Below are 24,959 nucleotides of genomic sequence, written 5' to 3' on the forward strand. Positions count from 1 at the left end.
ACCCCAAAACAAGTGGTTCTAGCACCAGTATATAGTAGTCACTGTAATGTTAAGGGAATTTATGTAATGTTATGGGAATCCAGTGTTTTATGCGTTCTACTTCACCAGAGCCTAGAGCAGTTCCAGTCCAAGTTTTACAAACAAATTACAAGTCACACAGCATCCAGTGATAGCTAAAAAAAAAAAAAAAGTCCTACCATGCACCTAAAGAAAGAAAGCTTGCCTGCTGCCTTTTTCCTTCTATCCTCTTCCCCCTCTTTTTAGCATTATTATGTGATCTTAACGCCATCAGCTTCTAATGAGGTTAACTGCTACAGGAAATGTGGCAGACACACTTTTTGAAAAGTAAATTGTCTCCATCTCCATCCATTAAAAAAAATGTATAAATAAAAAATAGCAAACCAATCTAATTGCTTTACAAACAGAATCCTGAAAAGGGCAATAAAGAATCAAACGGGAAGCTGGATTCTCTGAGCTTGGCTACTGTGTTAAGTGTAGCCTTTAAGGAAGTAGTTCTGAGCATGCTCAGAACATTGGCTCCTGGATTTATCAGAAAAGTAACCTGCTAATGTGGCTGGATTGCCATCCAGGAGGGAGAGGAGAACTGCACAACTAGGGCTAAGAGCTAGTAGCTCCATTAACATACAGATATCTGAAGGTATCTGAAGAAGTGTGCATGCACACAAAAACTTATACCCAGAACAAACTTAGTTGGTCTCTAAGGTGCTACTGGACAATTTATTATTATTATTATTATTATTATTATTATTATTATTATTATTATTCAGATTTACTATCATGTTTTATTCCTGCTTGGTGATAAATGGATGGAGCTTTCTGGTCATAGCAGTGCTTTTTTTGCTTTGAGAATCTGGGTGATGCAGAAAACTGATTGACCAGAGAACTGGAGATTCATAGAAAAGTGGCTTTGAGATTTTGATGGAAAGTCTCTTAAAAATTGTGTGATAATTTACATGGTAGGGCTAAGCCCTTGTTGCCCTAATAGACCCGCCTCCACTGACTTTAATCGAGGTAGGAGAAATGAAGAGTGGAAACCATATAAAATACTAGATTTTAGCAATGGCAATTCATTATTTTTTAGTCATGTTTACAAGGTGTTCTCTCAGTTTACAACATACACTAAGCACTGGAGGGGGCAGCTTTATGGGGCCCAAATTCTGTACATGCTGTGAATACCTATAAATTGCCAATGAGGTGGATAAGAAGGATGAAGTGCGAAAAGTGGCGAAGAATTTCAGAGCTGGAATCACGTGGAGGAACAATCACTAGAAGTTAGTCTTGCTTCACACCCTCAGGCGAATTCTACAGAGCTGCACCTTGCTGACTACATATTTCATTTTTGTTCCACGTGTTTCATTTTTATCCAAGGAGCCTAGTGTCCTGTTATGTGGTTCCCTCTACGTAGATCCCAAAATAACCATTTGTGGTTGGTTCCTTGAGAGCGTGTGAGAACAAGTTTCATATCGGAGTAGGTATTTGAATCTGGATCTTCCTGCTCAGCCAGGCACTCTAATCATGGCATGAGATTGCCTTCCTGTTTACTCAAGAACCTGAATTTTGTGGGTCCATAATTCATCTCTTTATTCACTCTTCATGCTTAGTTGTGTGTCTTATTGGTTTGGTATGAAGAAAACATCGTGAAGGTGACCAGAGACAAACTAAAAATAAACGCCACAGTCCAAAGAACCTAAATACAATTAAACCTAAATGCCTGGGCTGTGTGTATGTGTAACTGGTGATATTAGCCAATAACCCAGGCAGTAAGGTAAATGAGCCCCAGGAGCATATCGTCCTCAGCTGTAAAAAATTAACTTTGTTTGCAAGAGCAAAGATTTCAAATGTGCTCCTGGAGTCACGATGCTGGATTGAAATATTAAATTACTTACTGGTTTTACTGCTTTCCGAACTAGTTTCTTTGTGTTCTTGCTAATATGTTTTGACTGGGTTGGTGGTAATCGTAGAAGAGTCAAAATGTCTGAGGCAGCTGCACTATGGTGTCAAAATGTGTTGGTTTTCCCAGAGATTTCTGTGACCCTACTGACCTGTCAGCTTTTGCCACGTTTGCTTAAAAATGCCTTTCTGTGGAAGAGCAGCAGGTGTGGGCTAATCCTTATCCCTCCCCCTCTTTTAAGCAGTGCCGATCCTTGCGTTACAGGGCACTTCCCATCTCCTGTGTGACTTCCAGCATGGCTGGTTTGAACGTCTCCATAGCCTTTTTCTTCTCCATTGTCGCCCTTTGTGAGGTGACCAGGAGGCTCTCCAAGAGAATTTTTCCACCTCAGCTGTACTCGTGCTTTGCTAGCGAACTGGCCAGCTCATTCCAGCTGTGTGCTTGCTGCCTGGAGCTAAAGATGCTTGTGGAGATTGGTCCATGGGGTGGTGGCTTTGGCCCAGATGTGAGTTTCACACTCCTCTTCCTTCTCTTCTTGGTTCATGGTGCTTCTTTTGATGGAGCTTCTGCCAACCCTGCCGTCTCACTCCAGGAATTTTTAGCTTTGGATTCTCCTTTTGTGGCCACAGTTGCCAAACTCTTGGTCCAGTTTATGGGGATGATAGCAGCTGGTGCCTTGACCAAGCTCTATTGGTCCATGGAACTGACAGACTTCCACATGATTCAAAACTTAATGGCCCAAGACTGCAGCTCATCGCTCAGAACATCTGTCTCCCATGGCATCTTTGTGGAAGCCACATGCTCATTTTTTTTCAACGTAGTGATTCTCAGGTTCCAATCCAGTTCTCCCATGTACAGAGCCCCTGTCATTGCACTCACTGTTACTGCCTTGGCCTACACAGGTAAGGATTCAAAGCTAGTCTCCTCTTCCCAATGTTATATGTTCAGAAACTTAACCAAACAATTTAATCTGTGCTATGCTTTTGTATATAAATGGAATTGGCCATGCGGTAAATAAGGGTCATTTGCTTGTGTGACTTTTAAAAAATATATATACTGGTAATTTTATTTATAATTTTCATTTATATACATTTCAACAAAAGTTCAACAATAATTCTATCATTTCAAATCTCGACTTCCTCCCTCCTCTTTCTGCGGTTCCTTAAATTTATTTTCATCTTTTCCTACATATTCCAAATTATCTTAACTTATTCTTTCATTAATCTGTTTTCATATATAGTTTTGAAACTGCAAGTTATTACAGTAATCCTTCCAATGTCTTAATTTGTTTAAAATTTGTTTGTAAATATTCAATAAACCATTTCCATTCCCTTATAAAAAGTTTGTTGTCTTGATTTCTTATTCTTCCCAAGCTTCTGTAGCTAGTTTTCTTTTGTCAGGACCTCTTCTTTCCATTTTTGGGCAAATAACATTCTTGTAGTTGTCATTGCATACATAAATAAATTTCTATACTGTTTAGGTAGTTCTACTCTTATAATACCCAAGAGAAAAGCTACTGGTTCTTTAATTATTTTCATAAATCAATCAATAAAGCAATAAATGTTACCTTAACTATCTTTTTCAATTCTTTATGTATCATTTCCCAGTAAGCCCTAACCTTACTACATATGAAAAATGTGTCTTTACATTTCCAACAGTTACTCAATTTTGATTTATACATTTTTGCCAATCTACTAGGTGATAGATATAACATTTTCATGTAATTTTCTCTTAGACCATAGCTTGCTGTAAATTTTATATCCATAGTCCATAAACATTCCCATGCTTGCATTTCTATATTATGACCAATATCTATTGCCTAATGTATCACTGAAGATTTCACTTGCTTGTCTTTTGTCTTCCATTCCAATAATATTACACATTTTAGACATCACTTTAACATTACAGTCTAATGAGTCTCTCTCCAATTGTAATAACTGTTGCCCAAACCCATGTCTCATATCTTTATTAAATGCTTCATTCAAATGATGGTATTGTATCCATGTTGTTAACATTCCTGATAGATCCTTAAACTGTTTTAATTTAAATTCTCCCTCTCTTAATAAATTTCTGTAAGTTGCCCAATGTTCCATCATATTCTTCTTCACCACTATGGCTTCCAGTGGTGAAAACCAGAGTGGTATTTTGGTCTCCAATAGATTTTTGTATTTATCTCATACCCTATAGAGATTTTTCCTAATTATATGGTTTGTAAATCCTATAGGTACTTTCACCTTTTCATACCACAAATATGCATGCCAACTAAAAATTTTATCATGACTTTCCAAATCTAAAATGTGCAGATTCTTTAATATCAACCATTCCTTCAACCAGCACAGACAAGATCCTTCATAATATAATCTCATATCCAGCAGAGGAAAATCTCTCTTTTGCATATCTCCATATTTTATTCTGTTTTTCCCATTGCCCGATATATTTAGAAATATTTTTTGCCATATGTTGAAACAATCTGTCTTGCCAGTCACCAGTATTGATTGAAACAAAAATAACATTCTTGGTAATACATTCATTTTTACAGTCGACACTACCCAACAATGCAAGTTTCATTCTACCCCATATTTGTAGGTTTCTTTTAATATCCTTCCATATTTTCAAATAATTTTCTTTATGCCTAAGGGCAGTATAAAGGGTGAGATGCTGGGAATTAGAAGCTAAGGTGGTGCTTGAAATCGACAGTGATAGAGGCCGCTAGAAATCACAGCTATTTTGTTGTTGTTTAGTCATTTAGTCATGTCCAACTCTTTGTGACCCCATGTACCAGAGCCTGCCAGGCACTCCTGTCTTCCACTGCCTCCCGCAGTTTGGTCAGACTCATGTTTGTAGCTTCGAGAACACTGTCCAACCATCTCATCCTCTGTCGTCCCCTTCTCCTTGTGCCCTCCATCTTTCCCAACATCTTTCCCAACATCATCCCAATCACAGTTATAGGGGATCTGAAAAATGGGACCAGGAGGATTTGCTCTTTGATTCATTGATTCTCAAACGGCTCCTAACCGAAGAATGGGAGGCTGTAGCATCTGTTGCTGCTGAGGATAGATGTGTCACAGTGCCCATTCTACTCAAGGCTTCCTGAAGATACAACATCGCTGGTCTTACTGCTCTCTGTTTGTTCATCAAAGGTCTAGGTCCTTCTAGAACTAGAATTTCCTTTCCCTCCCCCCTGCACTGGGTTTCTGTGCTCAGAAGTAGAGGGCTTTCTATCTCTATTCCTCAACCGTCTTCAGCGCCTGGTGGGAGGAGAGGCTGCTGCCAGCCAGCCCTACATAATGCACTGACTCTGAGGGGCAGGCAGAGGGCAAGGACACCCTGGGTGGGAAGAAAGGGGGAGCAGAGAGCTTTGTGTGTCCAAGTCCACTCTTGCCCCTTTCTATAATCTATTTATCGCTGTGCATTTTTCTTTTTGTAAATCTACCAAAGAATAAAATAAAACCAGGATTACGGGGTTTCCTCAGGACAGTGGAGGGTGTGTGTCCCGTCCTGTTGGTGTAGTGTTGGTGGCACTTACCCTTCTCCACATAAGAAATGCTCTTGGGCAGGGGTGGTACACAAAATGTGGGGTAGAAGAGGGTCAATTGGACAGGGAGTGAGAAATGTCCCTGTTTTCATCTGAAAAATGTTAGAAGGTATGACTGCTGTCAGCTTCTGTACATGGAATTGGTGATGGGGTGCGGCAGGGGGGAACCATCTTATCCTTAAAGTAGTTTAAGGGTGCTGGGAATTATAGCTCTGTGGGCGGGGACTACAATTCCCAGGATTCTTTGGGGGATGTCATGTGCTTTCAGGTTAGGTTGAATGTGCCTTAAATGTCTAGTATGGATCTTCCCAGAGAGAGACAGCACTGGCCCAGGGCATGTTGCTTTCCTGAGTCGCTACCTAGCAGAGTTGCAACTCAATACTTCAGATTAAATTCCCAGATTCTTCTGTTCTTCTTTCAAACTAAACACCTTTCATCATCTCAGTTTAATAGATCTTATCATGCACATGTTGGTGTCCTAAGCCAATTTGATTAGGTGGATTGAACTGTTTGCATTTCTCTTCCTGCAGCTGCACCTTTCACAGGAGCCTTTTTCAACCCTGCCCTGGCATTTGCTGTGACTTTTTCCTGTTCTGGGAACAGCTTACCAGAGTATATGCAAGTGTATTGGTTGGGGCCCACTGCAGGTAAGTCAGATTTCAAGACAGTGGAAGATACAACTATGGTTGCAGCTGTGACAAAATTTTGTAGTACAGACAAATAATGCCTAAAATAATGCCTTTGTGGCTTAGGGCCCTCGTATCTACGGGACCACCTCTCCTGGTATGCCCCACAGAGGACCTTGAGGTCCATGAATAACCATAGTTTAGAGGTCCCAGGCCCTAAGGAAGTCAGACTAACCTCCACCAGGGCCAGGGCCTTCTCAGTGATGGCTCTGACCTGGTGGAATGCTCTGTCCCATGAGACTAGGGCCCTTCAGGATTTAACCTCCTTCCATCGGGCCTGTAAGACAGAGCTATTCTGCCTGGCCTTTAATTTGAATTTAGGCTGATCTTTTATTTCCCTTCTTTTCCCTCCCCCTCCCTTCTTATGAAGATCACCCGCTCTGAGACCCCACAGCTAATTCTCCCCTAGCCTCCTCACTGGCCCAAGTAGGACCAATTCAGTTAGCCCTGAATTTTTCCAGATTTAAATTCAGTCCTCCACAATTCTGAAGCAATTTGTGAATTTCTGACCCTGAACATGGGAATTTTTCAGCTGCTTTGGAAACATTAAATTAACGTGTGTGTGTGTGTGTGTGTGTGTGTGTTTGTGTGTGTGCAGGCTTGCTCTTACAAAAACTAGCAAGCAGTACATGAAACAAAGTTGGTTTTATTGTCATAAAAAAGTATTATGTTTATTTATTTAAGGAGGTAGAATGATCAAGAAAAATAAGATATTTTTTTTAAAAAAAGTGCCAGAGATGGGATGCAGCTTTGAAAAGTTTGAAGACTACTGCTTTAAAACAAGTTAAAACATAGAAGCTGCAATTAAAATCCTGCTGCCTACCAGCCGAGAATGAAATGAAGAGTGGCTGGGGAAACCCAGCCAGATGGGCGGGGTACAAATAAATTATTATTATTATTATTATTATTATTATTATTATTATTATTATTATTATTATTATTATTATTATTATGCTATGAGGCAGCAACAGTCATGAACATGTAACAGAGCAGGACCCAGAAATCTTCATCATTCTTCCCCAGCCTGCAGCCTCTGCTCTCTTCCCCTTATTTAGGGCTGACTAAACATAAACACTGATCACCATGATCACTGCAGATGGTGACAGCAGTCACGAAATTAAAAGATGCCTGCTTCTTGGGAGAAAAGCAATGACAAACCTAGACGGCATTTTAAAAAGCAGAGACATCACCTTGCCAACAAAGGTCCGTATAGTTAAAGCTATGGTTTTCCCAGTAGCGATGTATGGAAGTGAGAGCTGGACCATAAAGAAGGCTGACCGCCGAAGAATTGATGCTTTTGAATTATGGTGCTGGAGGAGACTCTTGAGAGTCCCATGGACTGCAAGAAGAACAAACCTATCCATTCTGAAGGAAATCAGCCCTGAGTGCTCACTGGAAGGACACATTGTGAAGCTGAGGCTCCAATACTTTGGCCACCTCATGAGAAGAGAAGACTCCCTGGAAAAGACCCTGATGTTGGGAAAGATGGAGGGCACAAGGAGAAGGGGAGAGAAGGGGACAACAGAGAACGAGATGGTTGGACAGTGTTCTCGAAGCTACGAACATGAGTTTGACCAAGCTGTGGGAGGCAGTGGAAGACAGGAGTGCCTGGCGTGCTCTGGTCCATGGGGTCACGAAGAGTCAGACACAACTAAACTACTAAACTAAACAGCAACAAAACATAAACAGCATTGTTCTGTTCTGCCTTGAAAGTCTTTACAAGTTTATAGTTCTTATCTTAATTGCCAGCAATGTTGTCTTAGAAAGTCTTTGACAAAATCAACATACTGTTTTCTTAAACAAAAGCCAACTAATATAATGAAATAAAAAATGAATGGGGACAAAATGGCAGTTCAGAAAGATTTATTTCTCTTCTCTAATTCAAGATAAGATGTGTTTGATGCCCCATTAGGTTTTTCTAATCTGGAGCAAGCTTGCCTATAGTGAAGGTGCCCTTGTATGAAGGCCTCAGAGTCTTTTCACAAATAGTTGCAATCCCTGCAGGTTTTATAAGGTCATTCTAGCAATAAGCTGATCAGACTTTTTGTGCAGACTGATTAAGTCTTCCTTGTTATTGACTCTCTTCCAGGGATGCTGGTAGCTCTGTTCGTGTATCGGGGGAACATCCCACGACTCTTTCAGACAAACCTGCTGTACAGTCAAAAGAACAAATACAGGATCCCCAAGGGAAAAGCAATTTCAGTGTCTGGTGCTGAACAAAGACAGCCAAAAACACAGAAGGCGACCAGCTGCTCAGGACCATCTGACAGAACAGAGTGAAAGAGATTGGCATTGGTGGGTGGCACTGGGGGTCCTTTCAGTCTTTGATTGTTATTATTTGGCATGAGGAAGAAGACCTTGAGCATCTCTCTGTGTTCCTGAGGTCGCTTGTAGTGCATTCTGGCTGGAAAGTGGGACAAAAAGTCATCTCTCATGTGCTGCCATATCACCAGTGTATTGCATTGAGCTAGGTCCTTGCAAAGGTCTGTAGAAGTTAAGACCCTTAACATTCCATACATTCAGGTTGTCTTCTTAGCGCCCTGTTCGGAATATTTTTCATTCTGTAGCATTCTTATGAATGGGTGGGATGATGTAGTATCTTGTGGCCCCCACCCAGAGAAGGTTAGCTATCTTCAGTGCTTTTTTTCTATGGGTATGCCAGGCTACGCATACCCCGAAACATTTTTATGAATCTTTGTACTTTTGTCCATTTACTGTATTTATTTGCCCCGATTTGAACTATTTTCTTGAGTCAAAATGAAAGTACCCCTAAGAAAAAAAGCACTGGCTATCTTTATGTTCTGTGATATGGGATAAATAAGGGAGGAGCCTGTGGCCCTCTGTATGTTGTTGGACCCAGGCTCCCATCAGCCCCACCCAATGTGGCAAAGTGGGAAAGGATGATGGGAGCTGTAGTCCAAGTTCCCCAGCCCTATTATATAATATGTTTGGATCTTTGGCATTCTTGAATGTACAGGCAACTTGCAACTCACATGCATTCAAGTCGCGAGGGACCGTACACATGTGTGACGCTTTTGGCGCTGAAAGCTGGTGGGGGCAGAATAGGATCAGAATTGGGTAGCGTGGGGGCAAAATAGACCGGATCGGACCAGAAGGGACTTACATGCATCCCACTGACTCATATCGCGGCCTGGAACAGAACTCCTGCGTAAGTGAGGATTCCTCTGTGTTAATAAGGGTTTGACACTTAAATCATATATTTGATTTCATATGAATCATATGATTTCATATGAGAGCTGCTGGAACTGAGTTCTGGTGAGTTCTGGCTGAAAAAAGCCCTGGGTATTTTTTGCACTTGTGTAATGCACTGGAAGTGTGCAATAGCTTTTTTGTGTGTGCAATTGCTTATTCATTAGATTTTCCACTTCCGCTTTACCATAAAGTCTCCGGGTGGGTTACAGCAATTTAAAAACACAATCTTTAAATTATGGTAGTTTAAACAAACCACAGTCAAGAGAACTGAGTGCTCCCACCCCAAAATGTGCTAATAAGCTTCCAGCGGTGACAGCAGATGTACAACAGCTGACTTACTGGCTTAAAAAAAGTATTTTTATTAAATTTACAAAAAGAATCCACATAAAATACCAATGCATATTTCAAACTTTTTTCTTTCTTTTGTATTGTCAACTAATATTGACTTACTGACTTTTTATGGTAAAGGGAAATCCATATTCAATCTGGGCAGGGGGAAGAGTACAGGCATGGCGACATCACATAGACAACGCTGAAAGTTTGTGTCAATGAACAGCCCCGATTCACAATCAACACTCCATCTGGAATTTGCCCCTTGCACCTGTGTTGCACTTTGAACTTACCCTGTATCCTTTTGCACCCTCACTTTCTCTACCCTTGAGTACATAAGGGATAATAAATACACAGTCATTCAATATATTCCTTGCATAACTCATAATAATGTGTTCTTATCAGCTGATCTGAATTAAGTCATTTGCAATGGGGAAAGCACATCTCTCTCTGTAAACAATGAGTAAGGTAAACAATTCGTTCAATTGCTTAAATGCCAACCGATTGCCCTCGTTACAAATTAGAAGTATGATCCAGCTAAATTAAGCACTAAGGCTGCAAGCCTAACTCCACATACTTGTCTAGAAGCCCCACTGAATTCAATAGGGCTCATTTCTGCTTCTGATGAAGCATGTTGAAGACTGCTCTGTAAGATTACAATCCTACTTTGCATATTTTTTTGGGGGGGGGGAGTAAGCCCTGATTATCTATGGAAATCCATTCTTAACTCTGTCCTTGAAATCAGTTTGCCTTTGAAAAGTGTCCATTTCCATGTTGTGTCTGCTTTATCTCCCCCCCCCAAGAGACATGATTGTGATAGTTTAAAAGGACCCCTTGTGGTCATATTGAAAGTGTCAAATAGAACCAATACTGTAATAGCAGAAGGGGAAGTAGTCATCAGAGTAGAGTTGGCCACACATGATGAGAAATCCTGTAATGTACTGACCCACACAAAACTTAATTTCAAGTTGGTTGTCAGGATTTGGGGCTGGGGGGCTATTATTTATATCTCTTAGAAGTTCCTTCCCTATTGACAGTGCTTGATGTTTGGTGATAAGCCAATTGCTAATAAAATAGATTTTTGTTCAGTTCAACTTAATGTGAATTATTGCTTGGTTACTTTTAGCATTTTTATTTTGTATTTTTTACATTTGTATAGTGGTTTCTTACAGTCAGCTTGCTGATTGATTGATTGATTGCCCAGTTTTTTCTCAAAAGAGCTCAAGGTGGCTGACATGGTTCCCCCCCATTTAACCCCCCAAACAACCCTTTGAGGTAGGTTACAGCAAGAAAACAGTGATTGGCTCAAGACCACCTAAGTGGGGATTTGAACCCTTGTCTCCCAGGCCCTAGTCTAGTACTCTAACCACAACACCACACTGGCTCTTTAGAAGAGGGGAAGTTGTAGGGACAGTATTACAGATGAAGGGTGGGAGGCAGCACAGGACCATGTGGATTTTGATTCCCATGTGGATCAAAATACCGTTTTTAAAGGCCCTGGTAACAGGTGACTTGTGCTAGACATGATCATATTTTGCAGCTGGCCTTCAGACCATGCTTTAGTCCTGATGTCGACTATGATCAGAACCTTGTTCTTATGTGTCTCACAGATTTGTTCTCAAACTGCCCTGCGGTTGTATAGATTTGGCAAGTGAGCTGGGTTTCTGGGTGTCAAAGTTTTCTGGAGAAACTGTTTCCTATACAGGAGGCTACTATACTGAAGCTCAGGTGTCACTAGATGTTGGCACATCTGCTTTGTTGCCCTATCCAGCCCAGGCTTTATGTTATAGCCTAGTATTTTTGCTTTGCCATACTGCAGTGGGGCCAGTCCTGGGTCTGCGATCTTCATAGGGACGACGCTGCCACCTTCTTGAAGGCAAATCTTGGCCAGCTGTTCCCGCTTCTGCTGCAGCGCCCTCACTTCCTGCTGCATGCGCTCCCTGCCCATGTGCCCGTCTATCTTCTCCCAAAAGGTCCTGTTGAAATGCACATAGAGTTCCCAGTCCAACTTGTTCCAGCTTTTTATCTTCTCTATGGTGTCTTTGGAAAGGTGGGACTTTGAGCTGTTGTCTCTGCTGTTGAGAGGGAAGGAGACCACATCATCCAGGTCCCAGCACAAGGCCTCCTTCAGCAGCACCATGGATTCATCAAAGTACTCTGAGATGAGGAGAAGGTCAAATTGTGCCTCAATGGCTCTCAGCATGAGCTGGACATTCTTTGCGGAGAAGTTCCCGTTGTGGTTATAGCCAAAATCGAACGTCATTAGGTTTTTGGCATACTGGCTGTCACTGGTTGAGGCACGGTAAAACTTGGAGGTGTCGTTGAGAAACTCCTCTAAGCTCTTGGCTTTGGCAAAGGCAGAGGACCCTTTGTAGTAGGCGAAGGATGATTCCATGAGATGAACGGGATTCCGGAGGATAGAAAAGTAAAAGCTTGTGTTTGGCATGACTCGAGCAACCTGGGATTGCAAACAGAGGAAACATTGTAAAAAATATTAAAAATAATTCAAATCACAGATAGGTAGCCGTGTTGGTCTGCCATAGTCAAAACAAAAAAAATAAATCCTTCCAGTAGCACCTTAAAGACCAACTAAGTTAGTTCTTGGTATGAGGGTGTATCTGAAGAAGTGTGCATGCACACGAAAGCTCATACCAAGAACTGACTTAGTTGGTCTTTAAGGTGCTACTGGAAGGAATTTTTTTTGTTTTGACTAGGTATCTGAAGAAGTGTGCATGCACACGAAAGCTCATACCAAGAACTGACTTAGTTGGTCTTTAAGGTGCTACTGGAAGGATTTTTTTTAAATTCAAATCACGTTTTTCATTGAACTTTTGTCACAGCTCCTTGGTCCCCACATGCCAGGCTGCTTTAATGGTGGTGTATTTTGCAACTTATTATTGATCCTGACACAATAATAGCGCATCAGTGGTGAATTTATTCTGCTTTACCTTGTTCTGTGAAGCTTCCCCAATGCTGCCACATGATTGCTGTTTGGAAGGGCTACGGTGCAAGAAAAGCAGTACAAAAAAGTAAACCAGAATAGTTGTGGTATAAAAATGTGTTGGGTTTCAGCAGGAGGTTACAGGATAAGCACACTGGAAATGAAGCAGTGCGACCACCCTGACACCTTTGCAGGAACAAACAACAGAAGCCCCAGCAGATGGTCAGGGATTATGGGAGTTTTAGTCTTGTGGCATCTGGAGGGCACTACATTGTCTACTCCCATACCCCTCAAACCAGTGTCATTTTTCTAGAAAAAGAGGTGTTGGAACTCACCATGAATGCCTTCCTTGTTTTCTTATAAAGGCAATGGTGCCCACCTGAGAGGTGCCAGAACTGAGTTCCGGTGAGTTCAGGCTGGGGGGGGGGGAGGCCCTGCCCTCAACTGTTCTGATAAAATGGGGACATCTTGTTTTTTCATGTGAGAGCATGGCAGCCATTTTGGGTGCCACAATCTCATGCAATCTTGCCCCCCAATAGGTGCTTTTTCCGGAGATGTGATCTTGTATGGGAGTGTGGCCCGTGGAGGGTATGTACTCCTGGTATTCAGCATATACAGTGGCACCTCAGGTTACATACGCTTCAGGTTACAGACTCCGCTAACCCAGAAATATTACCTCGGGTTAAGAACTTTGCTTCAGAATGAGAACAGAAATTGTGCTCCGGCGGCGCAGCAGCAGCAGGAGGCCCTATTAGCTAAAGTGGTGCTTCAGGTTGAGAACAGTTTCAGGTTAAGAACGGACCTCCAGAACGAATTAAGTACTTAAACCGAAGTACCACTGTAATGGCAGTACCCATGCCCAGCTGACCTGCTGATACCTACAAGGGAACAAAGACTACATTTGCCTGATTTAGCCATAACAGAAAACTGACTCCCTGCTACAATGTGAACAAGCTGCACTGAACACCAGGCTTGCATACTTCCCTTTTCCCTCTCTTTTGTACACCAGAAGAGGAAACCAAGGTTGTCTGTTCCCAGTTTTACACTAACCACATTTCCCCTTATGATACCTGAACTCAGAAACTGTTGCTTGATTCCCACAAAATTAATTAAACAAACTATTTTCTCAGATGCTGACTTGTGCTGACTAGCTAGTTAATAAACAAACCACTCTCCAGGCTCAGACATCATAGGGACTTGACCTCATTTGTAATGTTTTATTTTGAAATCTTTAAGACAGTATTTTAGTTTCCTGTTAATGATGTTGCTTTGAATGTATAAAGTGGTATAGAAATGAAATGAAGAATGAAGAATGAAAATAATAAATTGAAAACAGGATTGCATGTGACTGTTCCAATAGCATCATGAACACAAATCATCAAGAATGTGCAATAAAAAGCATGTCTGGAGGGGCCCAGAGTTCTTCTTGCTAGCAGTTTATATGGTAACAACTCCTTGCAAGATTGTTTGTGTTTCCAATTAAAAGTTGAAGGTTGCATTTGAGCGAGCTCAATGTGTTTTACAAGTTGAACCTAATTGTTGGCATCCATCTGTCTCGAGAGACAATGGAGTGTGCCTTCGGGGGTGAAGTCAAAACGCTGTGTTAGCAACACCAAAGTGTTGGGGTGCAAGCTTGGGCAGTGTGTATGGAGGTCCTGGGCTGCCCAGACAACAAGACCCCCACTCTTGGCCTCCATGATGTGGATGCAAAAGAAAGCAGAGCAATTTGTTTGGCACCAGCTTGGCTGCAGGAATTTCTGAAAGGAGGAATACATGGTGCCATTCAACCTTCTTAGGGATGCCTCTCCAGATTTGTATAGGGTTACTCCTTAGCTTTTTATTCTCCTGAAGATATCTTGCAAGACAGCGGAGATTTAGGACCAGAGTTTTCCTTCTCTTAGATGCGCTACCTTGACAGGATGACAAGCCCCTTCAGCATGTGTGGAAACTGCCTTCCTGACCTTTTGAACCAACTATTGGCCTTGTCCGCTCAACCCGCCAGAGTCTTCACATGCAGTCTCTAACTCACCAAGGGTTTGAGGCCCATTGACTATCTTTGACTGGTTTAGCTTGCCAGTCAAGGCCATTCCCAGAGTGTTGACAGCTTCTAGGAGCCACAGATGAGAGCTGAGTGCAAGGTGGGGACCAAAGGTGCACAACCTACCCCAGAAGGAACACAACTTTTCCCTTAGCAGAGGTACTACCCCTCACCTAACACCCCATAAACTCCAGGTTGAACCTATGCAGTCAGAACTAAGTTCTTTGATGTGTGGGTGTGATTTATGCATTTCAAACTCTCCTTGCAGCTGTGAATATCAGGGTTGTCATGATAAGCTTCTGCACTTCAAAATATGCCACTAGATCAGAGGTGTGTGTCATTTTGTTGTTGCTGTTGTGGAACAATTAGGATTTGGAAATCCTTGTCAACCTATGAAGCACCCAGAGATTTCCCATTGCATCTTGATCTAGCTTCTGCTCACCCCTGCTCTAAGGAATTTGCCTCCTATCCTACAGATGCTTGCGTATTTCACCGTGTTGTTCCCTCCTGTAATCAGCATGGGACTCATCTTGTTACCTTATCACCAGTCTTTTCTAACAGAGACTTTTCTAACAGAGACCTTTATCACTTTACATTGCAATGATAGCATCCTGTTCAGTGTAGATTAAGGCTGGTCAAAGTTTCATAAATTGAAAGATGCATATTCTGCACCTAAGTGGCCCCACTCCTAGTCCTTCTTCTCACCCACTCATGACTTCCAGCATCCCTCCCTTGCCCCACTGAGCTTCCCTTCCCACTCCTTACAGCATCTATTCTTGTCCACCTCTAGAAAGAACCAGTTTCCTACCCATAATTTTAGAGAAAAAAAGCTGCTCAGCTCTTACCTCTGGTTGAAAGAACCTCATATGATGACACATAATGTGGAAATGGGGGTCTTTTTTGGGAGAAAACCCCTGCACAGCTGCTGCCGTGAAATAATAAGGATAGAACAATTGAGTGGCACCATTGCTTGGCAAGGCAAAGGAAAGGTTGCGAGTATCGCCAAAGCGAAACAAGATGTTCATGACAGTGCTGCTGGCACTCTTGTGCACTTTGAGGAAAACAACGTGGGTCTTGGGCATGCATGTTGAACCTTGAGAGGGGCTGGAAGTGCTCCCTCCCTCCTTTGCTGTTCCAACTTTGGGAAGAATGTTTTTTTCTGGTGGAGGTAGTTTCATGGTTGGTGGTTTTGCTGATGCCATCCCAACTGTTCTTCTGTCTCCTACAGCACTGAAGGCCTCTGATTGAGTCTTTGTTCTGTGCTTCGGAAAGGGGCGTCTTTCTGGATCTGTGACATGTGCTGTTTGATCCCCTGCAGAAATCCTTGTTGTGGGTTCTGCCACCTTGATCAGGGAACTTCCATCCTTTGTTGCAGCAGCAGATGTCTGATCATCAGCAAAGTTCACCACTACTTGGTCTCCTCCGGGATCTTTTGGGTTGCTGTGTTTCCACCAGTCCCTCAGCCTGTTTGCTGTATGCTGAGCCTGCACCCTCTCATCACCCTCCACAAATGGGTTTTTCCAGAATTCTTCTTCGCTGCTGAAGCTGGCAGCTAGCAGTTTGGTTTTGTTGAAGGCTGTGTTCAGTTTTGTGGCTAGCCTCTTTTTCTCTGCAGGGTTGGGCCTGGGCTCCCTCTGGGCGGTGCTTTTCTGCAGAAGTTGAGCATAAGTTGGGCTCCTTTGAACCTGGATGGAATTCTCACTGGCTCTGTTTTCTTCAAGGGGAAGCTGATTCTGTTTGAAATCGCATCTACAATTCCTATGGAAAAAACACCAGATCCTTCAGACGGGGTTGAAAATGACATCTCCTGTGCTCTGTGTCCACTTTCCCAAAACCACTACCTATAGCTTGCTTTCCCTGGATCCCTTCCACTCCACCCAATTCACATGCATTTCCTTTCTATATGGACCCTAATGTCACTACTGCAGGCAAGTGTTTCATTCTTTAAATCTAAAAATAAAATAGCATGGTTGTTACTGTATGTACACACAGTAACATTATAATTCTCCCCATATAGACAGAACCCTTTGGTCCCATCATCTGCCATCATTCTCTTGCATCACCCACCCCTATTATAAACAAATCTAGACAGCTCCTCCAGCTTTCCTTGACATACAAATGTTTATGTCCACCGGCTGTGAGCCAAGATACACAGGATGCTGCCCTCCCAATGCAAATAGCAGCTTGGGTGGCGGGGCGGGCGTTAAGTCAGCACTATGGCAGCTGGATGGTGAGGTGGGAGAAGAAGGATTAAACTACCTTTTCCCATGGTCCTATCTATACCTGATGTCTCCCCCACCCCCACCACTCATGGCTGCTATTTGCATTTTGTAAATGATCTGTGAAACTTGGTTGTTTTCTTTTAAAGGAAGCACCCTGTGTGCTTTGGGCTTGTGAGTTGCTGGGTGTGAAGGGGCTCAGTGTACAGGCAAAACAAGATTGTGAGCAGGAACAAGGGGCTAAAGGACGGCCAGCATTGCCACTGCATGGGAGTCCTGGGACAGTGGACTATGCTCCTGATGGCTGCTTTCCCTTCCGATTTGCTACCCACATCTGGGCATGATTTTGAATAATTGCTGGCATTTTCTGCTGAAATTCTACTACTACTACTACTACTATTATTATTATTAATGAAATTTATATGCCACCCTATACCCAAAGGTCTTAGGGCGGTTCACAAAAAGGATCACAATATATAAAATAAAAATAAAAACAACAAGCCAATACTGCCCCCCAAAAAGCCACATTTTAAAAGGGTATAGGATGTTGATCAGGTCAACCAAAGGGCTGGTTAAAAAGGAATGTTTTTGACTGGTGCCTAAAGGTGTATAATGAAGGCGCTAGGCGAACTTCCCTGGGGAGAGCATTCCACAGACAGCGAGCCACAACAGAGAAGGCCTGTTTTTGTGTTGCCACCCTCCGGACCTCTCGAGGAGGAGGCACACGAAGAAGGGGCTCAGAAGATGATCTCAGGGTCCGGATAGGTTCATATGGAGATGCGGTCCTTGAGGTATTGCGGTCCTGAACCGTTTAAGGCTTCATAGGTCAAAACTTTGAACTGGGCCCAGAAACTAATTGGTAGCCAGTGCAGTTGGACCAGGATCAGTGTAATATGCTCAAACCGTCTTGCTTTGGTGAGCAACCTGGCTGCTGAATTCTGCACCAGCAGTTTCCGAGCCTGTTTGTCTTCAGAGGTAGCCCTATGTATAACCCATTGCAGTAATTCTGTGCAAACTCTTACGTTCAATAGGGACTTTCCCCACCATACAACTGCAAAATCCATGGGCCCTCTAAATTAAGGCAATATAATTTATTTAAAATAACTCTTTTTTCAGATGTCACCAATGCAATTTTCCCTGAACATTTAAATTTCTTCCTGGATATCAATTTTTGACAAGAGCTAAGGCGTCCTCCCTCTCTCATACACTGACACTACTCTAGTTTTGTATAATGACAGGTATTTTAATGTCTACATTTATTCTGATAAAAGGTCTTGTGGCACGTCAAAGACTAACCAATTTATTATGGCATAAGATTTTAAATTTGCAACAGGTTTGGGGGAGAGTAAACCATTTACTCCCCTGCTGTGTTCCTGACAAAAATGACACCTTTAGACTGAAGTTGCTCTCTTCACTGGAAGGGAGTTATCCAACCAGCACTGATTGTGCCACCAATGAAACCGAACTGATGGCCGATTGAAGCAAGCAAGCATCAGTATCTGGACCATAGCTGTCAAGTGTCCCTTATTTGAAGGGACAGTCCCTTATTCCAGAGCCAAATGATGTCCCTTAAATTTCAAAGGAAGCAGCTCCTCTCCCTGCCGGCCAGGGAGGAGGGAGGCTCCAACTGTGTTGCTTGGCTGTGTTGCTCACCCAATAAGAAGTCTAAGAACGACTGGGGGTGGAGCTTGCATGCCTTGTGTGTGGCTAGTTAATGCAAGCTGAGGGGGGTTTTGAATGCTGGACGCCATTTTGTTGCACGTGCTGCTGCAAACTTTGCAGTGCAAAGCCAGGTCGGGGAGCCATCTTAAGTTGAGGCTGCATAGGCCTTGTGGTGCATGTGATTCAGATTCTATTCAGTTGAACCTCTGGTTACAAAGTTGGTTGGACAGTGTTCTCGAAACTACCCAGCGTGAGTTTGACCAGACCGCAGGAGGACAGGAAGACTGGAGTGCCTGGAACAGGTGAGGCTGCAGGTCCCTTATTTTGGCTGCTGGTCCCTTATTTTCAAGGCTGCTGGTCCCTTATTTTCAAATCTAGAAGTTGACAGCTATGATCTGGGCAGCTCCATGTCTATATTCCTGGAAAAAATATGTATACAGCATTTGCTATCCTGTGCAGGGCCCACTGTGCCTACCTGATACATTGGAACCTCTCTGCGACTTGGAATATGAGACAGAGGAGGAGGAGGAGCAAAAGGGCAACCCAGAGTCTTCCCAGCTGGCTGTTACATGAAAGTTTCCATTTCCTGCAGGGAAGGAAAAACATCAGCCTAATAATCTGGGCTTTTGATTTTTTTTTTAAATTGCATTTTGTGCAATGGGCACAAGTTTAAGTTAAGATGACAGGACTTAGAGCAAATGTCAAGCAGGCTTAGGTTGGGTTTCTTTTCATGCACTTTCTGTAAGCAGAAGGTCAGACTCAGAGAAGGGAACCCCTGTTTACACAGTCAAGGATGATGGTTTTTTGTCCTATGATAATAGCCCCAATTTGCATTAGCAAGAAAGTTCCAGGCCTTTCTAGTTCCCACCCGTATGTGTTTTGGGTTTTTCTACAGGCAGCAAGTTCCATGCACCTGAAAATTCTGTATTGGATGAAGTGGACTTTAGTCTACAAATGCTTATGTCATGATACAGTGGTGCCTCACAAGACGAAATTAATCCATTCCGCGAGTCTCTTCGTCTTGCGGTTTTTTCGTCTTGCGAAGCACGGCTATTAGCGGCTTAGTGGCTATTAGCGGCTATTAATGGCTTAGCGGCTTTAAGAAAAAGGAAACAAACTTGCAAGAACTCGCAAGACGTTTCGTCTTGCGAAGCAAGCCCATAGGGAAATTCGTCTTGCGGAACGACTCAAAAAACGGAAAACTCTTTCGTCTTGCGCGTTTTTCGTCTTGAAAGGCACTCGTCTTGCGAGGTACCACTGTACATATGCTAGTCTTCAAGGTTGCCTTCACCCACTTAGCACCTTTCAGATGTTTCAAACTACAACTCCCATCAGCCCCTGCAACCTTCAATAAGTTGCATAATTTTTCAATTGTATCCAATGCGAGTCCTACGCAGTGGACCCACTGAAGTTAATTTCAATGTGTCTACTCTGAGTAGCAGGTAGTTGAATAAAAAACTTTATTTTTTAGATTATAAATAGATAGATACAGATAGATATATACACAGGGTGCAGTACACCATAGTCCTGAACATTGTGTTGTGCTGTAGTGAAGATAAGATGTTTGTTGGAGGATGAAGATTTGTAGTTATACAAAACTGTGTCTCGTGCCTGGGGTGAACTGTTCAGTTGAACACACTTTTTGTGCTTGAATTGCATTTAAGTCGTTTCTTAAATGACGCTCATCCTGTACAACAAGGATTGTGTGCATTGGCTCTGAATCATCTGTAACTGAAATATTAGCACCCTGATCTCAGATTTCAATAAGCAGTTTTGTTTGCCTGTTTAAATAAAGGTTAAGTGTGCATATTTCGATTTGCTTTTTGAAACAGAGTTGGGAAAGCATCTGAGAGAATGATAATAGCCTCAAGTTAGGTTTTCTGCCTGGGAAAGAATTGCACCCAGGGCTGGCCCAAGACATGCTGCCTGGGGTAGCAAACCATAAAAGGAAAACAAAGAAGACAGCATGAGAGGTTGTGCTTCTGTGTCTTCCTAGGGCTCCTTTGCAGATTGCATGACTGTGGGATAAGGACATCAGCTCAGTGGCAGGGCACATGATTAAACTAGGAATGGGCACATATGTCAATTTGTCTCTCATTTTTCCAGGCTTAAATTCAATTCTCCACCTTTATACATCCGTTGGCTTACCGTATTTTAAGTTGTCATGAAAATGCTTAATCATTCAGTGTAAATCTATCCTAATACACACATTTTTGTGTGCATTTTTGTCTCATATTTATATTTTGCAAAGCTTTTTTTGCAATATCATGCATTTTTGTATGTTATTTTAACACCTATATGCATAGCTATTATACACATATTGCTTGGCTGCAAAAATTGGAGAAGTGTAAATTTTGAATCACAGCTGTGGTTTGGTCTGGAAACTGCAAATAATATAGTTTCACCTTGAAACATGAACTGAATCAAATTTCTCCCTCAGCTCTAATTCCTACTGTATTTTCTATGCTCTGTGCTTTCGTTGGAGGAAGGGCAAGATATAAGCATGGTAAGTAAATAAATAAAAATAAAAATATTGCCTCTCTTTCTCCAGTCAAACATAGCATTCAAGATACGCTTTGTCAACTTTAGTTTCCCAGTGTACTAGGACTATATGACTTCATAGTGAACCATCTTTCTCTGCTGTTGTAGCAGCCTTCAGATTTCCAGATGTCCCTTTTATTGAGCACCCATCGTGATTTGGGGTCATCATGTTGCTGGGGCAGTTATATGCAATCATGCCATTTGCATCTGCACAAGTTGTGGGGGCAGTCACACTGCTTGGTGTACAATAGTTTTCTGTAAAAAAAAAATCTTGTAACTTTTCATATCACCAGTGTTCTGGGGTCTCCCCACTCCTGCTTTTCTTGTGCCATAGTGCCCCTCCTGACAGCAATGATGCCACAGCATTGAAGAAGCATCACAAAACAACTTAAAAAGTGTGATGATGTGCACACTGTCCACTGTAAACCCACTACTAATGCAGTACTCATATCTTCATAAAAAGTGTTGTGGGTGCCAGCACAAAATGGCTCCCATGGACAGCGAGAGAGAGAGAGAGAGAGAGAGAGAGAGAGAGAGAGAGAGAGAGAGAGAGAGAGAGAGGTGTGATGGTATTACTTACCAATGAGTACTGACTCTCTCTCACAAAATTACTGGACATGTATACAGTGGTACCTCGGGTTACAGACGCTTCAGGTTACAGACGCTTCAGGTTACAGACTCCGCTAACCCAGAAATAGTACCTCGGTTTAAGAACTTTGCTTCAGGATGAGAAGAGAAATCGTGCGGTGGTGGCACGGCAGCAGCGGTAGATCCCATTAGCTTCAGTGGTACCTCAGATTAAGAACAGTTTCAGGTTAAGAACAGACCTCCAGAACGAATTAAGTTCTTAACCTGAGGTATCACTGTATAGGACTGCGCTGTAAATCGCTAACCATTTTGTTAGAGAAGAGGAGAAATAGCTTGCTGAGCAACCATTATCTAGCTCAGGCATAGGCAGACTTGGCCCTCCAGATGTTTTGGGATTGCAACTCCCATCATCCCTGACCACTGGTCCTGTTAAGCTAGGGATGATGGGAGTTGTAGTCCCAAAACATCTGGAGGGCTGAGTTTGCCTATGCCTGATCAAGCTCCTAGCGGTGGCTCCTCCCTCTCACAGAAGCCATCTGATGATCTTCTTAAAGAGCAGATGAAGCTTCTTCAACAACAGTTCGATGCTTATTGTTTCAATAATTTTATGTAAACCTGTGAGTTCTGTCTGAAAATCCGTGTACAAATACCTTAGAACAGAACAGAATAAAAATAATAACTGACAGACAGGCTGAGGGAAGGATAAGTTGCAGAAATCAGGAGGAAACAGCAATAAGATCTCCTACTGTGCCCTGTAAAACTCTTTTTAATGAGAGAACCAATTCTTTTGTAGAAAACACCCCGCACCAGAGCTTTACAAACTGTGTGTCACAACATGTTAGTGTGTCGACTGCCGTGTGTATGTGTGTCAAATGAATGCTCTATGCGCTCCTCCCAGGGTTGGAAAGGGGTTAGCTTAACCTCCAGTTTGCTAGTAAAACTGAATCACTGTGTCACCAGCATGAAAAGTTTGGAAAGCTCTGCCCTACACCCCATTCTGGTTGTATGTTCTACTTGGCTGGTTGTGTGTTCTACTTTTCCTACCACTAGAATCTCAATGACATGTTTTTAATTTTCAAATAATATGTGTGCATACACAATATATTTTCATAGCTAACACACACTGAATCATGTGAATGCATTTTGCTTAAAATGTGAAAGAAATGCTTTGTGGCATCCAGTCAGATTCAGCTCTTTTCTTCTTTGTAAGAATTCCGGTAACTAGCTGGAACTAGGTAGTAACCATAATCTATTTTCTCTGCCCACCTTGCATATTAATAATTAATTATTTTTAAAAACGTTTAAAGGAAAACCTAGAACGTCTATGATGAAGATGAGGTTTTCATCAATGAAACAGAGGGCATAAACCAAAAGGAAGATTCGCTGTGCTTGTAAAAAAATGTATCCAGAGAAATAGCTCTATCATCAACAGCCTATTGGGCCTTATTTGTTCACAGTCTTCCTAGATTTTCTCCCTTGTAGTGAGAAATCACTCTAAAATGTTTCCAGTTCAACCTCCCCCCCCCCCAATCTTTCTTATAGCTTGGGGCTGAGTTTCTCTCTACAACCAGCATGCGACACAACAGCACTTTGTGTCAGAGCCATATGGCTCAAGTTTATTCCTTCCCCATAGTTAGGTTGTATTTTTCAGCAATAAAATTTAAGGTAAAGTCACTTACCTGATCCAGGTTCTTGTAAGTTTGCACATGGTTTGGTTTATGGAGCACAGAAATAGTACCTTCTTCACTGAAATCAACCCAGGCTGCTCTGAGATGGGCAAAAGTATAAAGCAAATATACCGGTACTTTTCTTTTCTTCTTAGAGACGTGTATATGGATAGTCCCGCCTACTTTGTCTGCAGATAATATATGCAGAATGGTTTTTTTGGTTTTTTTATTACGAGAAGGGCTTGCCTTCTGTTGGCTTTAACCAGGAGCTGCCTGGAATTTGCCACATTATTAATGAAGCACTACTAATGGGGAATAATGCCTTTGCTAGTTCCCCTAGAGCACTATTACAGTTAGGAACCAGCAAACATCACATGATGAAATGAATGCGTACTCTCCCAGGTTTCTTACAAGTTCTCCAACCAGCTCTGCATGTGATAACACAGCGTCATTCTTCATGCATACTTTTGTCAGATCATTAAATTGAAATAGAATGTTCACATCATCCTAAGAAGTCCAAGGATGTGATTTCAATATGCACAATATGCTTATGACCCCCAGTTTGAACTATCTATGCCAAGTGAAGCTACGCAGATCCTGGTGTTTAGAAGCAATTGTGGGTTAAGTGGGGGTCAATAAGTTGAAATTGAACCCTGATAAGATGGCAGTCCTGTGGTTGGGTAGTTCTCAGGTCTGGGCATCAGGCAGATTGCCAGTTCTGAATGAGATTGCCATGGCATTGCCATTGTCTGGGGTTCCTCTAGACCAGACATGCCCAAACTCAGCCCTCCAGATGTTTGGGACTACAATTCCCATCATCCCTGACCACAGGTCCTGTTAACGAGGGATGATGGGTGTTGTAGTCCCAAAACATCTGGAGGGCTGAGTTTGGGGATGCCTGCTCTAGATAGTTGTCTAGTTGAGTGTGATGTATGTATGGTTAAATTATATTTTACTTGTGAGCTGCCATGAAATTGTCTCTTGCAACAAAGAATAGGCTAAAAATGTTTCAGATAAATAAATAAAAAAGCACAGACCCTTATTATCCCACCTGTAGACTGTGTTCCCTAAAGCACCCAACCCCAACCTGGTTACCTCTACATGTTTTGAAGCATAGCTCCTAAAAGCCACAGCCAAGCCAGCTGGGCTGACTAGGGTTGATGGGAGTTGTAGTTCAAATCATACACCAAAGTCACATGGTAGAAGGAGGAATGCCCGACATGGTCTATCAGTGTCAGCCCAATATTGGGTCATGTCCCATTTCTCTCTTTTTTTAGCCCTTGTTGTGTCTCATAGTGGCTTTGACTGTGGCACTCAAGTGGAGGAAGCCAATGTGTGCATGAATCACACACCTGCTTTTCTCACTTTGCTTATAATACTTGAAACAGAAGCCCATGTCTGAGCATAAACAGATCCCTAGTGATGTAGAAATTCCAGATGTGAGAACAGTTGATGCATCTTACAATGGCAGAAGGGCATGAGACATTCTATGAAAAGCATAGAAAATTGAGCACACGATTTCCTTGTGCATCTACCACTTTAATATCTGAATTGTGTTACTTTAACTATTTTGTGACTGCAGCACAAAAATATCAAGATCAGTAGAGGAACAAGTACAATGAAGTCC

The 24,959-nt window shown here is 42.3% G+C and overlaps 2 protein-coding genes across 3 annotated transcripts; one reads left to right on the top strand and one right to left on the bottom strand.

Annotated features, from left to right (window-relative positions):
- The first annotated feature begins 1,999 nt into the window (after nt 1-1,999).
- Nucleotides 2,000-10,770, top strand: LOC309369633 (aquaporin-12-like). Its single transcript, XM_081910657.1, has 3 exons — nt 2,000-2,814; nt 5,978-6,094; nt 8,223-10,770. Exons 1-3 carry the CDS (start codon nt 2,208-2,210, stop codon nt 8,411-8,413), a joined length of 915 nt encoding a protein of 304 aa, XP_081766783.1. The 5' UTR covers nt 2,000-2,207; the 3' UTR covers nt 8,414-10,770.
- LOC309369528 (galactose-3-O-sulfotransferase 2-like) lies at nt 9,682-23,647 on the bottom strand. Of its 2 annotated transcripts, XM_081910412.1 has the most exons (4): nt 23,345-23,647; nt 19,012-19,122; nt 15,501-16,413; nt 9,682-12,134 (listed from the first exon to the last, which is right to left on the bottom strand). In XM_081910412.1, the coding sequence occupies exons 1-4, from the start codon at nt 23,371-23,373 to the stop codon at nt 11,295-11,297; spliced, it is 1,893 nt and encodes a 630-aa protein (XP_081766538.1). In that variant the 5' UTR covers nt 23,374-23,647; the 3' UTR covers nt 9,682-11,294. The 2 variants fall into 2 exon arrangements, with proteins under 2 accessions (XP_081766538.1, XP_081766539.1); XM_081910413.1 differs by lacking the exon at nt 19,012-19,122.
- Nucleotides 23,648-24,959: the final 1,312 nt, after the last annotated feature.

Source organism: Podarcis melisellensis (genome assembly GCF_964234715.1).
Source record: "Podarcis melisellensis genome assembly, chromosome: 5".
In the NCBI taxonomy this organism is placed as follows: Eukaryota; Metazoa; Chordata; class Lepidosauria; order Squamata; family Lacertidae; genus Podarcis; species Podarcis melisellensis.